General features: G+C 39.1%; 1 protein-coding gene across 5 annotated transcripts in view; it reads right to left on the reverse strand.

Annotated features, from left to right (window-relative positions):
- Nucleotides 1-16,001, reverse strand: part of LOC120955590 (uncharacterized) — an 82,849-nt gene that overhangs the window by 22,467 nt on the left and 44,381 nt on the right. For 3 of the 5 annotated variants that reach the window (XM_040376611.2, XM_049609840.1, XM_049609841.1), the window contains 2 exons: nt 15,652-15,720; nt 1,837-3,131 (listed from right to left, as the gene is read on the reverse strand). In XM_040376611.2, the coding sequence (XP_040232545.2) occupies nt 1,837-1,948 (112 nt within the window). In that variant the 5' untranslated portion in view covers nt 1,949-3,131; nt 15,652-15,720. The remainder of the gene's footprint in view (nt 1-1,836; nt 3,132-15,651; nt 15,721-16,001) is intronic. The other 2 variants (XM_049609843.1, XM_049609842.1) reach the window with 1 other exon arrangement.

Below are 16,001 nucleotides of genomic sequence, written 5' to 3' on the forward strand. Positions count from 1 at the left end.
CCTCCAAACATTTCAGTTCGCGGGCTGCATTGTTTCAAAAATAACTATGTTGAGGGCCATTTGACGCTACCTTTAACTGATGAATGAACGTTTAAATCTCGTTTTTATTACAAAATACTAAAGATACTTCTACAGCTTCGTGTTACTAAAGCTTGATTTTTGTGTAAGAAAAGTAAAAATACAATTTTATTTGAAAAAGTCAAAGTAACGTAACATTTTCTTTAACTCTGGCAAAGTCATCGTGGGCCGTATTACAAGCTCTTGAGGGCCGCATGCGGTCCGCGGGCCTTAGTTTGGAGATCCCTGCTTTACAGGGATGTTTCAGGGGATTTGAAAATTGCATAAATGTGTTTGAATATGTTTTTGAATATGATTCCATGAATTTTGTAAAATTATTTTGTTTAATCGTAAGACAGATACAAACATATTTGGAAAGCAGTTACAAAAATGGTGAAGAAATTTAAAAACAATGGAAGAAATTGTAAAAAATCAATTTAAGCTTTTCATATTTTCTTTTTTAACTATTTGACTGTTTGCCATGTGCATAAATTCACATGAAATAAAGAAACTGATTGAACTGAGAATAAAGTCTGATGTTTTGTGAAAATTTTAACTAACAACGAACAACTTAAAAAAAAAACATTTTAAGAATGGTTTGACACATTTCGCAAAAATTATCATTTCAAACATTTGTTTGTTTACAATCAATCTAAAATAGTTCGAAATATTTTCCGAACAGCTATAAATGCAATGATGTTAAAATCGCATTAAATAGCAGCAGCATTGCTGTACGTTTCAAAATGCATTTTTGCATGAAATTGCGTGATATTCACTACTTTCTGTGAAACATTAATTAACATCTTTAAATACGAAACAATGAAGGAAAATTAAAACCGCAAATGGTTCTAAATTATTTCACAATTAATCCAAACAAATTCCCGTGAAATGGAATAATTATTGGTACTTTCGGTGAAATGGTTATAATACCATTCATTATTATTCCGAAAAATCATTACTTTACAACATTCAACTAAATGTTATAAGAATTTTGCAATTATTTATCATTCAGTATTTATAGGGATTATATATATCGTGAAACGATCAATAAATTCGAAGTATAGTATGAATAATGACCAAAGCAAATGAAGCTAATTTCAATACATAAACTAACAATCCTTTCACAAAGCACCGCATGTAACATCAAAAGCGTAGATACACCAAAAAACCTTTTTGTGAAAAAAAAATGTTCCCATAAAACGAAAAACGCTTCAAACTGCACGGAATTTGATTGTGTTCTCCCCCTCCCCCCCCTCTCCCACACTCAAACAGCATTGCTTTACGGCATTTTTTTGGTGTCATACATCACTCTGCATTACACTCCCAGCAATGAACCTGCGGAATTGTTTTGCAGCAGCTCATCGCTACAGTGAGTGCTCGAAGAATGTGCCACCTGAGGAATACTTCAGCAGGCTGTTTTTTTCTCACGGTACGGCACATTTTTTGCCCCTTGCCTCCTCGGGGGGGATAATGATGTGCAGCACAACACAAACTTTTGCGCGTGTGTGCTCATGCGACACACACACACACATCTCGTGAAAGTGTAGTGTTGTTTGTGCGCCTTGTTTCGCATAACGCGGCAGCCACGACAACGGCTGTAAGGATCCAGTTTTAATGGTGGATCTCAGGAAGCAGTGGCGTGAAAACACACGTTCCTAAACCAGAGAGAAACCCTCCTCCCGGAGAGGGAGAAAGAAAGGAGTGTGACTGGCAAAAAAAAGAGGAACACGAAACAATGAACATGGAAAGTTTATAAGCGGTGTTCCCGTTACTACTCACCCGAGTGTGGTGCGCCCATGACGATGGTAAAGATGAATATCACAGCTAGAAGATGCCTTTGATTGCAGCAACAGAGATAGCTCAGATCGGTACCGGTGTAAATCCAAGCCATGGCACGTGCGTTTCGTTACGAGCAAGGGAGGACGTTTGGACGTTGCGCTTCGGATTCGGTTAGGATTTTTGAAGACTGATAAAAAACAGTGCTTGAAGGGTTTGAAGTTTGAAGCTCGACCGGGTATGTGTCACTGTATGCGTGTTGCGTTCTTAAACTCTTTAACAGGAGTATTCCACTTTTTGATCGTTTTTTTTTTCAATACACTTTCAGAAACTTGCCAAGCTTCGCTACCTTACTGTCTGTTACACAATTTTGCTTAATTTACACATCCACTACGAAACGGGAGACGTAAAACTAGGCCAACCTGTTGTAGGCCCCATTAACTCGCACGGAGACATATCACTTGCACCATCTCATCAACATCATCATCATCATCATTCATTACCGTCGCCAACTGATTCATCCACACACACTTTCCTGCACCGTGTGCAAATGGTCTGCAATGTGCAGCTTTTATGCACCATACACCACATTTCATACTTCCGTTTTCAGACAGATTTGCCACTGGATGGAAACAACTTTTAATGCGTGGGAAAATTTGCAGAAAGTGTGAATGGTGTGAAAGCTGTGTTGACTAGTTTTGCATTGCTCTTCTGTCACATCACACCTACACCCGTGAAGACGAGCACTTGTTTGAGGTATGCAAAAACGGCTTGCTTTACCAGGCTTTACCAACCATGTGCAACGGTGTGCTGTTGCTGCAAGTGTGTCCCAACAGTTCCTTTCGTTCTGTACACTAATTGTACCGAAGTGGGAATTGCTGTGAAAGGCGCTGGCTTAGGCTTTGTTTCTGCTTTCTTCTATACAGTCCGATTTCAATTAACTTTTAACACATTGGCTTGCGTCGTCGCAGGGACACCACCACAGTAGCCCACACACACGTACACCTTTCACACACGCACTGCTGGAGCGAAGGTTGTAGCGACCCGTGCCGGACCGACTTTTGAGGCAGGCCTTTCACGGTGATCATGTTGCTACCTTCTTCCCCTCCCTACGCGGGACACGGCTTCTAAACGTCACTAATGATCCTGTCAACGGTGTGGATGGATTTCAATGGTGCAACATTGCTATCTGGTTCCGTTCTATTCTATCTCTATTCCTCGTCCTTGTTCTCTTGGTTCTCTCCGCTGATGGCACGGCTTCTATTCACTGCGTTGCGATGTGAAGAAGCATGTTGTTGCTGAAATGGAATAAAAACAAGACGACACGGAAAGGAAATGAGATTGTTGTACCGAGGTAAAAGGTTAGAAATCATTTGCAGTTAAAGTTGACACTCTCGGTTGGAGTGGGGTTGAATAGGTTGGGTAGGAAGGCGGTAATGGGAAGGGAAGCAAAGTACTCCCGCACTAGCACCGTTACCGTTTCGGGGAAGGTGAGTAAAAATGCTATTTTGATTGCATCCTTTTTGATTTTCACACTTTTACGCTCGTTTGCTCACTCTTGGGAAGCCCATTGTGTGACACATGATCGACCCGGCGCCTGGTGGCGGGTAAAGCGGGTAGACGTAACAACAACATGTAGGCGTGGAACGCTTCTGGAAGCGTTTAGGAGAAAGTTTGGAAAATAAGTGGGTTGATTTGCGAAGAAAAGCAGCTCTGCTAGTTTTTGCTGTACGTTAGCATGATAAAGAGCAAACAATATTAAACGCACAAATGCAGTAGATATTTGATTTATGAAATAAGTAAATATTTATAAATAATTTAATGTAAAAAAACGCCAGTCTCTTTACAGGGGTTTCCAAGTCAGTTTCGAATGTAAACATTGCTATTCATCACGTGCAAAATGTTATTCCACCTCGATCTTACATATAATTTTCATCATTTCTAAGTTATGGTTTGTTGAAGCAGTATTAGCAATAAGCAACAAATACTTAGGTAAGATTACATCGAAATTAGGCTCTTTCATTTGGACTAAAGGTGGCCGTATGAGTTCTCTGCGTCAGTTAGCTATGTCTAAGGCCAAAGGAAGCTATTCAAAATCAAACTATTAAGCGGTTACGTCATAGGATTAGTTAAAAATGAAATCTAACCGCAAATATATACAGAGTTTTCCAAATCACTTTCGAATGTACACATAATTATTCACCACCTTCAAGATGTTTTTCAACAGCTGACAAATGGTGTATTTGCTTCATAATGTAATTTTAGTTTTTACACGTGATTTTCAACAAATCACAAAGAACTGTGTCAAAATCAATTAAACTTAAGACGTGTTGAAAATCATGCTGGGGACATTAAACATTATAATGATGGAAATGAAATATCATATTGAAGTGGATTAACATATTTCACGCGGTGAATAACAACTTTTGCATTCGAAATTGACTTGAAAACCCCTGTAAACAAGGTTTAAAGAAGATACTAAATTTAGTCTAAAAGATACAGAGTTTTCCAAGTCAGTTTCGAATGAAAACATTGTTATTCACCGCATCCAAGATGTTTTTCAACAGCTGTCAAATGGTTTATTAAATTCAAGATGAAATTTCAGTTTCAACACTTGATTTTCAACACATAACAAAGAACTGTCAAACTCAATCCAGCTTGAGTCGTGTTGAAAATCATGCTATAGAAATTGAAAACTATTGTGATGGAAATGAAATGTCAGATCGATGTGCAACAACGCAATTCGGCGGACTCGCAATTCAGAAATACATTACATTACATTACATTGCTTTCTTCAGCATGATTTCCAACTCTTGAACGGGCTGCTGCCATCGTTATTACACCGGGTTTTTAAGCCGCATCGCATCACCCGTTGAGAGTTCAAGTGTTGAAAATCATGCTGAAGAAATAATAAATTATTGTGATCAAAATGAAATGTCCGATCGAGGCGGATTAAAATTTTGTACGTGGTGAATAACAATTTATACATTCGAAACTGACTTGGAACACTCTGTATTAAGGTTATGCCAGCCAGTTTTTTTTCCTGAAATTGATACTGAATCTAGATAATACAACTGTTTTCAATGGCACCATATCTTCATTCATTGTATGTTTTAAGCATTTTCATTAGTATTCTGCTCACTATCGAATCTGAGAAGGAAACAAAAATAGCACAAAAAGAAAAGAAATAACTCACTTCCCTTTTGTGATACGGCTAAAAGTCGGGAAAAGCTAAATCCAAACGAAAGAAAAAAACTCACGAGACAATGAAAACTAGCCTTTCATTATTTAGCCCCGCTGACTAACCTTGACCGTTTTCAATTCAATTCCACATCAACATGTATCATTGTGGGGGGAAAACTAAAACTTAAACTCTTGCAGAGGACCGTGTTTGCACATGGCGTGATGTGAGGCTATGGGTTTTTTGTGTGTTTTGCACCTTCTCTTATGCCCATTTTGTTTCCGCTTGATTTTAACAGTGTGCAAACTTTTTCCCTTCATTTTTCTCTTGCTCTCTTTTTGTCTCTCTCTGTCTTTTTCTTTTAGTAAGATAAGAAAGTTGGCACGCGAAAGTATAGCTTCCGCCTTCAAGTTTCCTTCGTTTTTTTCCCCCCTGTCCAAATGTTGTAGGCTCATACACACATACATCCTGCCAACAAACGATTGGACAGCGACAAAGTGTAGCCCTAAACCACCACTGCTGCCAACGCGAAAGCAAATAAAGCACCAGAACTTCTATCGGAAACAGTACAAACGGGGGGAGGCAAAAGAAAGAAGTTGCAGAACACTCAACGGAAGTGATATTTTGGCATTAGCGAGCCTTTTGGACGGAAAACAGCGGTGGAAAAAGGTGAAAAAGAAAAGATTAGGCAAAGTATGATGATGGGTTACCAAAAGGGGAAGCAAAACGCACACATACAAGAAGGAGATGGGAATAACAGTTTGTCACACACACGTGCACGGAGCGTAAAGGGGGAGCGTAAAAACTTTGCACCGCGACCTACGCAACTGGCAAATGTTATACGATTTCCTTTCTTTTTAAAAAGAAAGCCCCAAACGCCCTGAAGGTGGTCCTCCTGCTTCCCCCACCTCCGAAATGGCATCGTTCTGTTGGCGTCGCTTGACGTCGTGCTGCGGTCGACCATACCGACCTGGCACAAACCGGTCTTCACCGGCGCCGACATCGTCCCTTGGAGCGGTGAATTTTGGCACAGCGCAAACCGTAATCAAAATTGCTGTACCGAAACTAGTTCGCTGTGTTTCGTCTACCAGCGGGCTTTTACCCTTGGGGGGGAGGGAACAACAAAAAAAAGCCGGGGAAGCCTTTGAATTTTGCCACCTTTTGCCGCTGGGTGGTGGCACAGTGGAATTCCACCCCCCCCCCCCCCCTCCCACCGGTGGGGGAAAGAAAGTTGAAGGTTATACTGCCGCATTTCTTCGATTTGATTCACTTTGAAACGGGAGCTTTTCACCTTCCGTACACGGGTTCACTGTGAAATGGGAACAGTAGCAGCAGCCAAACAAAAAAAAAAGAAACATGTAAAAACACAAGAAAAAACCATAACGGTGAAAATGAAGTCGAAAAAAACACGCACACACACACCGAGGAAACCGATTGTACCTTGCGGAATGTGGTTTCTGAACGTTTTTGAGTTTGTTACGGGAATGTTTTTTGTCGCTGGTTTGCGTTGTTGATTCTTTTACCTTTCTTTCCAATTCCCTCCTTCCATGGTAACGAGCAGGCCAGAAAAACCTTTCCAGAGCTTCAAGGTGAGTTTTTACTTATTCATTCATTCGTCTTTTGGTGCGTTCTCTCTCTCAAACACACTTCCACCATCAGCACCAACCAAAACGGGAATGCCCTTTATAAATGCGCTATACCCAAGGCGATGCGTCTTTTTTCCCTGCGTACTATTGCTGTTAAGGCCGGCTTTTGGCAAAGATTTCTTGGTTCGGTTTTCCCACGGGCAGTACACACGCGTACACAAGTTCATAGGAACATCCATCCACTCTAAATGGAAAGCTCCCACGCATCTTACAAACAAGAAAAAACCGTGTCCCTTCCTCACCCCTGCTTGTGAATCCTTAGCATAGCAATGGGTAGAAGTTGATATTTTTAAGGGCCCGGCCAACATGATGTTATTTTCATCTCGTTTGCAATATCGCTCGTTTCGTTTCCTTTCGCATTATTTCAGCCACCTATTGGGCTGCTTTTTCTGTAGAGGTTTCAAACCCACCCAATCATTTCCAGACCTTGTGGATGCAAAACGAATGAACCCGACATCAAAGGAATCGCTTGACTGGTGAGGTTATGGTGTGTTTGATTTTGTTTTTATCATAATCGTTTTGTTTCCATTCTTAACAGTTATTAAATTTGTTTAAAGTGGTTGAAATTCGTGTCGTATGGAGTTTTAGGACTGCGTTGAGTGAGAATAGATTTCCTGTAATTTAAGAGTAATTTGATTATATGTTAGGCTGGACATGTTAGTCGGATTTACGCCGAAAACCCTTCAACTTCTTTTTTCTATAGCGCGATCGGCTGCACGCGACAGTTCTAGTGGTATTCTTTATAAGACATTTGAACCTTTTGTCATGCAGCCTTGTTGCTTCACTTTCTACTTGTATTCTCCTTCATTCTGTTCGCTTAAAAAATCTTATTTTATTTTCTCTGTTTTTCCTGCCTGATTTCCGTTCAGTGTATTATAGTATTTTATGTGTGAATTCAATCCTGAATCTCTACTATCGCATACTATCGTGATGATCACCGACAGAAAATGTCGCAACCAAGTGACTGCACAATGGGCATTTGCCGGGATGAAATTCAAAAAATCAACTTTGTAATAGCGCAATTCCAAATAATAGGTTTTAATACTAAGGGTTAAACTAAGAAAAATACCAAATATGAGCTCTGTATCTGTTCTGGTTCTCTAGAAAACACCTCTCAAAGTCGAGATTTGTTAAAAAAACGCAGAAAAATTTTCACTTTTTTGGAAAACTTTGAACCTTTGTAACTTTTTCAAATATGAACCGATTTTGATAAGTTTAGACATTTTATAAAGGATATTTAGTCAGCTTTATAAACACATGAAAAATTTTGAGCTAAGTTAATTTTATGCAAAAATATACGATAATAACTGAAGAAACCTCCTGAAAATTTTCATCATTTTAACTTTTGACTTGATGCCATTATAAAAGTGGCGTAGAGTGGCGTTGTCTCATATATGTCACATCATAGTGTAATATATATACTATCAATCTGTGAAGAAATATTCTGCGAAAGTTTGCGAACGCGAATTTTATTGAAGTTTTTTCACATCAACTTTTTCTAAAAACAGACACATGCGTAACTAGGCGGCTCCATAGGTGCCTAGTGTAGCGTATTTCGTGTATTCTACAAAAATATATTCTACGTGCTTTTGATCAACTTTCATTTCAATTACGAACCTGTGTATCTTAGTTTCAGCTCATGTACTTATCTAATATGTAAATTTCTATTCTAACCTAACTTTATCATTAAATATAATGAAGCAAATCAGAACCAAATACCTTCTGGTCCTACTGCAGATTATAGAAGGATATAAAGAAAGTAATTCTTAAATTATACGCATAACAGGAAAACGTTATGAATGCAGTAGCATCTATTGGCGTTTTGGGAGAAGAAACTCCCAAAACTCATGACAAACTAAATATAAGGATAGAGGGGAGATGCTACAAAGAATATTTTGCAAGAAAGAAAATGCATCCAGAAGGACATTTTGTATAATGAGCTGTATTCCTCTGATTCGTTAACCAGTTCAATATCAGTAGCTACACGCACTAAAACAAAGACAGGGTTTAACTTTACAAATGAAGTAAATACTTAGTTTGTAGCTATCGTGCAATTTTGATTTTTTCAGATAGTTGTAAAACCAAGAAGGAATTTGTAGTTTTATTACCCCTTCTGAAGGCAGTACAGCACTTGGAAAGGTATTGGATGAATATTCAAAGACAAACAATATGTGCTGCTTTTCATTACGAATATGGGAAGTACTTTATTTCAATGCACCTGCTCTATCTAATTATTTAAATGCCTTTATTCATGTCTTTAGAAAAGTGAACTAGACGTCAGGAGCTTATAATAGCATCCACCTAAGTTGTGTGTGTAAATTTTTAATATTTGTACTACCTGTGAGTAAAAGTGACGAGAATTAGCTACAATTGTCCTATACAATGCAGAAAAAATTATCTTATTCAAAATTATTATGTTTTGTTTATATATTATTATTATTATTATTATTTAATCTTCATTATGGAACATTACAGTATATTTTAAAATGGTTTATACTATTAGCAACAAATAATACAAGAAAAAAACACAAAAATTTAATAAAACTAAGCAAAGATCCCTTAAAACACTATTTTATGTAGCGCCACCTGGTGGTATGGATGCGAACTACAAATAAAATGTTATTTACTATCATAATACTTTACTACAAACGATAAAAACTAACCATTTCTGCAAAAATAATTTTATTTGCAATTTGTTCTAAACTGCCCATTGTGGACTGACCAAGAGTTGGTTGCACACAATGTCACCAAACATGTGATGGTCGCACCAACTGTTTGAGTCTCACCTCTGATCGTCACAGTAGAGCTCGTGACGCTGACATGATTTTATTTAAATCGGAATTTATCTGATCACAGTAAAAAACGTCATGACAATGTGACTGACCAAGCATTGGTCACAAAAATTTCACGAAACATGCATTGGTCACAGCAACCGTTTTGAGTATCACCTCTGATTATCACAATTGAGTACGTGACGCTGATATGGATATTGTTTCGGTCAGATTTTTGTTATGACGTTGACAGTGATATTTTGCAGCACTGCTAACAATTCTACATTCCTATTTGAAGCTAGAAAGCTGACGTTTCGACCTATCAGTGGAACAATGCTCATCATCTGAATTGCATCAATATTCGCCAGGTTACATCATATTGGATTTCATCATGCATCACGGATTTTGTCGTCACAAACAAAGATGGATTTTTAAATAGTTTTTTTTCCTATTTGAAATGGATTCTAGTATTTTTGAAATGGATTAAGTATTTACTTCAGGTAAAAAAAAATCAATCAATTTGTCTTCTTCTTTGGCGTAACGTCCTACGCGGACATACCGGCTATAATACAGGCTTTCGATACTTAATCCATTACCGCACAGCCGTATAATCAATCTTTGCTACGGGCGGACGGTCCATTGTAGGCTTGAACCCGTGACGGGCATGTTATTGAGTTCGTGTCAAAGTAAGAGTTAACGACTGTACCACGGGACTGTTCGCAATCAATAACTATCATTAAATCAAACTGCTACAAATCGGCGATGGTTAACATTTTTGTCAGACAAAAATAATCCAGGAGGTAAATCTGAGGCTATTTTGTTGTGTGGGTTTGTATAGATGGTTGATATGATTTCTGCCACTAATTCATATGTATTCAGTCAAAGCTGTCATATGAAAGTTGTCTATATATATCACAGCTGAAGGCATCATATGATCAAAAGCACCAACAATCAAAAGCCATCACAGTCACGGAAGTTCCTTAGCAAACCAATATTATTGAGCGCTTAAAGAATATTCGCTGTACAAAAAGCTTATTATTATGTTGGTAACGGAGAAAAAGTAATTCAATGCTGGTTCTGCAATTCACAGACGTAAAGTCATTTTGTTTCAATGGAACAAATATTAATCAAAAATTCATGAAAAAAAACTTTTTAAGTTCTCGAAATGAAAGGTCTGTTCAACTAATGAAATTTGATACAGTTCCACACACACACACACACACACACACACACACAATTTTTTCCATTCATTTTTATGTTAAAATGAATGAAAAAGCCCAAATGCCTCCCTGATTTTTTTCTCTGACCGTTGTTCTATAGCAGTGGGAACAAATATATAAAAAAAATCTACTATTTTTGTTCTACCTATTCCTCTGCCTACATTAAACAACCCCAGTGAAAACTATCACAACGAACGAATTCTCTTTTCACACTCTACGCCGAAACGATTCAATTTCGTTCCACACAGTCGTCACGGAACAAAACGCACCGACATTTAACTTTTCTGCAACGAATTATTCACAATCGAGTTAAAAATAATTGCTTGCTCGTTTGGAAAGTCCACGCCACGGTCGCAAACGAAGCCTTTGCCCCGGCGGTGGGTTGATAAATTAAAATTCATTATAGCCTGCCGAACACCTAAACCCATTCTTGGCCCATCGAATAGCTAACATCTGGAAAACTTCTGCTCCACACACAAAAAAAACGCTAGGTATTAATGATACTTTGCCAACTATCGTACCCAACCTCACCCTCAATACGCTCGGTGGGATGCGTTTTTGATTAATTCCAAGCACTTGATTTCCAAAGTTGGATGAAAAGTTAAACCTCAATCGCCGGGATCTACGGAAACGGAAACGGAGCAGGCTTGCAAAACTTTCGATGGGGGATTACTGCTTTTTTCCTCTTCTCCCACCCATCGAGCAGTCTGCTCGCCTTCTGCCGCACACACCAGCTGGCATCGCTGGATCGAAGCACTTAAATTGTGATGGATTGATTTCGCCCCTAATTGCAACGGGGTAGCCGGCACTGCGCACTTTTGCCTTCTCGGAACTAGTATGGAACGAATGGTTTGTGAAATGACAGAAAATTTATCAACCATCTACCGAACGATACGAATCATCCCGGGCATCATCATCTCGGCAGTGCTGGAGGCAAGCAGTTCCGGCAGCTGTACTACCGCACCAAAGCTCGCCAAAAGCTTGCGAATTTCCAGGCGTCCTTTTGTGGGGAGTTTTTCCCTCCCACTTTCCCTCCTTCGGGTTTCTGGGAACTTCACCCAAATCAAACTATTTAAAACCCCTCCGTTCGGTTGCGGCACTGACAAATGGCGCAAAGTTTTGCCCGCTTCCATATGGCCAGCGGGGCGCTGGGGGTTTGGGTCGGATCTAGCTAGGCTAGCATCCCGTGCTTCATTGGCATGCGTTTTTTTTTGGGGATCCTTGTGTCGGTCCTTGTGCACGCCCGATTCGAACCTTCGAATCGATGGCCAAAGCAATATAGTGAGTCGGAGCGTGTGTGTGTGTGTGTGCTTGCCTTTTTGCGAATTCGTTCGTTCGATTGTTGCCCCGGATATAGAGACGTTACGGACCGAGTGCTACGGGATAACGAGGCCTTTTGGAAATTTATTTTTCCGCAAGTTCCTTTTTCCTGTCGCCTACCTCATGCCACTACTGTCCGCGCATCCCATTCGTTCCCTCGCGCTCATCTCACCATTTGTTGTTGCGTTTGCTGAAAACTTTCCACAGGAAAGCGCACAGGGCGGCTAGTGAACACAAACTTCACGCCGCCGGATGGCTTTCCCCGGAAAAGTAAACAATGTGGGATCCGATTGGAACGGCAAATTGTGACATAGCAAGTTTCGACTTTCTTCTGCCCTGGCCGGCACTGTTTGGCCGGTGCTTGACGAATCGAAAGGTACACAGCAGCAGCTGTTGGGCAGAGCGGAATGTTTCGATTTGAGGGTGCCACTTTTGCGACAGCAATGATTGTTCACTTATGAAATTATTCGATTGTTTGTTTCCGTTGCTATGGTGGGCGAACAAAAAGAGAAAAAAGGTAGGCGAGCTCGTTAAAATTTTGGAGGACATCAATGGCCACATTCCTGTGATTGTTTTCCCATCTTTGAGGGAAAGCATATCTTGCATAAATTAGTTTTCAATACTGTGAATGGAGAGCGTTGAGCTATAAATGTGATTTTTTTAATAGACTGAACCAGAGAATTTAGTAATGTGTTTACTTAAACTTTTATTTAAATAATCTGTGATAAATACTGTATTATCTTCGGCTAACTTATTATTATGAACTTTAGCAATCGCCAATAATGGGAAAATACATTTCAAATAAATCCATTAAAAACTTGCATTATGCACAGAGTTATTCATCAAATGTTTTGTTAATAAGAGGAATAATTCCATTTTCTACAAGTAATAATTAAAAAAATTAAGCTCGCATTAGAGCCCCAGTGAAATTGAATGTGAAATTTTGGGTTTTTCTGCTATAATTAAATATTTTTTTTATCAGAATTTGGCTTTCGTACACCAAATGAAAGGAAATTCAATATCCTTATATAAAAGATATCCTTTCTTTTGATGTACCATAAGAAATATTCAGATAAATATTTAATGAAATATTGCAACAAAAAACAAAATTTCAAGTTCACTTCCACGCAAGGTTTAAAGCAACCTTTAGTGTTAAGCTTTTCGTACTTGATGGAGGCGCCTAGTAGTTGGTGACTATTTTGGTTTTTTTTTCTACAATAAAATAAAAAAAATGCGACGATAAACGATTGGAATGTTTATTTTATGAAAAAAGAAAAAAATGTTAAAAAAATTGTGTATGAAAAATTGTTAATCGTCTGTCAATACGTAGCACTTGCATAGATTTTATTTTTAATTGTGTTGAAATTGCTGCGCCACATATTATTATGCTATTTTCTTAGTGCTTTTTCACTTCAATTTATCAAACAAATGATTAAATGTACCACACGCTATGATAAAAACAAATACTAACAAAAATCAGCTCATATTTATGCTACAGCTGAAATGTCCCCAAATTTTCGTATTTTCCCCCTATTATTACCATCATTCATCTTTGAATAATTTAGCTTTTCTGCGTGACAGTGCCAGTTCACCATTTCTGTCCAATTCGAGCACTGCTGCATACTTGTTCATTACCATTTGTTCCCTTATACGGTGCAATCATGTGATTTGAAAAACGAAAACAAAACTAAAATTGCGAATTGCTGAACGTGCAAAAACCTTCAATCAACGCTCTTACCGATTGATAGGGCGCGAGAATTGTGTGATCAACGTGTGCACACTTTTCCTGTTTGTTCAATGCTTTTGTATCATTTTTTACGATACTGTTTTTAGCCCCACGATCAACGCACGCATCAATAAAATACAAATTTTGTCACCGTTGCGCTGAGTGGTGAAAGCAAAAACTGGTGATCCTGTGTTTAGCTGAAATCTGTTGCCCTGTGAAACGGGTTCACAAACACACGCATAACATTTACCAGTACTCGTCAGAAGAAGAAAAAAGCAATCCACGAGCGTGTATGAACTCACCATCCAATCGACCCCAGCAACCCGTGCAATCGCTCAATATTGACAAATATAAAATTAATTTCCGTTCCCTCGCAACTAATGTATGATTTATGCTTTTGCTTCGGGCAAAATTACCTTCACCGGGGTTTTTTTTATCTGGACCCCTTCAGGCTAACGCATTCACGCCCGAAAGGGCACACGCACGGCCATTTTATGAGCCGCATATCGCAAGGTCTTCTCGCAGTTAGCTCCTCCTTCCCTCGCAATCATGCCTGAACGGTGCTTCCGATAGCGGTGCAGGAGACTTTGGTGATAAAAAGGGCAGCCCGAAACGGGGAGTGACATGACCCATGCCATGTACACGTTCGCACGTTCGATTGAGCGCTCAATCGAGGGCTCATAATTTCTTCAGCCTTCCAGTGCCCGCTTGAAGCACCGGAAACCAACGGACCGACCGACCGACCGGTCAAGCCGAAAAATAAAAGCATATTCACAGCTGCCCGGTGGCAGGCAATTGCCGCTGGAGGGACCCTCCCTGTCAACCACTGCCTGGACTGGATGTGGCGAATTTTATTGACATAACGGTTCCACGAGCCTGGCAGCATGTACATGTGCGCATTATTCCTTTTTTTTTTTGGGTACAGTGGTGGGTATTTTGTTCTATGGTGGTGGTAGATTTTGTTTTGCTTGCTTCAGTTTTATTGCTTCATTAGCAGTCAGCAGCCAGCAACCAAACTAACTTGCCCCGCAAGGGTGGGAACTTTGATGTTTTGCACTCCCCTTTTCAAAGCAGGTCGCGCTTTATGGCGGGATAGATGTGAGAAAAAGCGAGAAAAGCAAGAAACACCGTATGTCGCGCGCTAATTAATATGGAAGAAACATTATTTTGTACAACTTACTAACAAACTGTGAAATGTTATTAGTATTTTTTAAATATAATCTACGTATTATACTCTAACTATACGCCTAAAGGTATGCAAAGTGTCGCTCTGTATAGTATGGCAAGTAAATCCTATTATAGGGCCCTTTACGATTCTTGTTAGATTTTTTATATGGAGTTTGACAGTTGGAGGTTGAAATCATGTAAACATTCCATACAAAACCAAACATAAAACTAGCCTGCAATTTTCAGCCTAGATTATAGACCTCAATGCTAGAATTAGACTCGAGTACCTGCTCGAAAACATGTCAAAACAAGGTCGTGTTTTCATTTATCCCAAGGTGCCTTGAAGAGATCAGGTGGTGGAATCTAGAATCAAAGTGTATGTAGATCAGGTGGTCTCATAGCATGTTTTTTATAACGAAATTTGAACGTCAATTTTAGACAGGATGGGTGTAAACTATTGCTCAAACAAGCTACCTGGTTGCTTGATGAATACACAAAACACTCTTAAAATCTTCATTTAGAAACAGAAACGATAAAAATCAGCCTTCTAAATGCATACATCTTGGGATAAGCTCATCTGTATACTAGACCTAGACTTTGATAGCAGCTCGAAAACTGCTATACAATGCAAACAGCTGATAGGCTTAAATTTCAGCCTACGATCTAAAAACGAAAAGGGGTCCTACATCAGTTATTTTTATTTCAACGCGAATTGTAGGTGCTGAAATCATTGAAGTTGTTTCTGACAAATAAATAAGCACTTCAACAAGATATATAATCTACAAACCTTATAAAAGCTTCAGCTGCCTGTCCACAATCATGCTCTACCCAGTCGGTGCTTCCTATTTGTTGTATGCTGTAAGTTAAAATAAAATAAAACAAAATGGTGAGCATATTTATTTACTCGCGAAAAACTACTCAGCAACAACATGAATCAAAGAAGGTTTCTTTTTGTTCTAAATCTACCCACAATGTTTAGAAAATTCCAATTACTCTCACCATGCGTCACCACATTTCAGACCACAATTAAATACTCAACTTTCGTGAAACCGCATTAAAACGCACCCATGCTCTAAATTAATTCGTATTAGCAAAACCACTCGCTCCTTCACCTCCACTCTCCCACCCCATACCTTG

Source organism: Anopheles coluzzii, chromosome 3 (assembly GCF_943734685.1).
Source record: "Anopheles coluzzii chromosome 3, AcolN3, whole genome shotgun sequence".
Classification (NCBI taxonomy): domain Eukaryota; kingdom Metazoa; phylum Arthropoda; class Insecta; order Diptera; family Culicidae; genus Anopheles; species Anopheles coluzzii.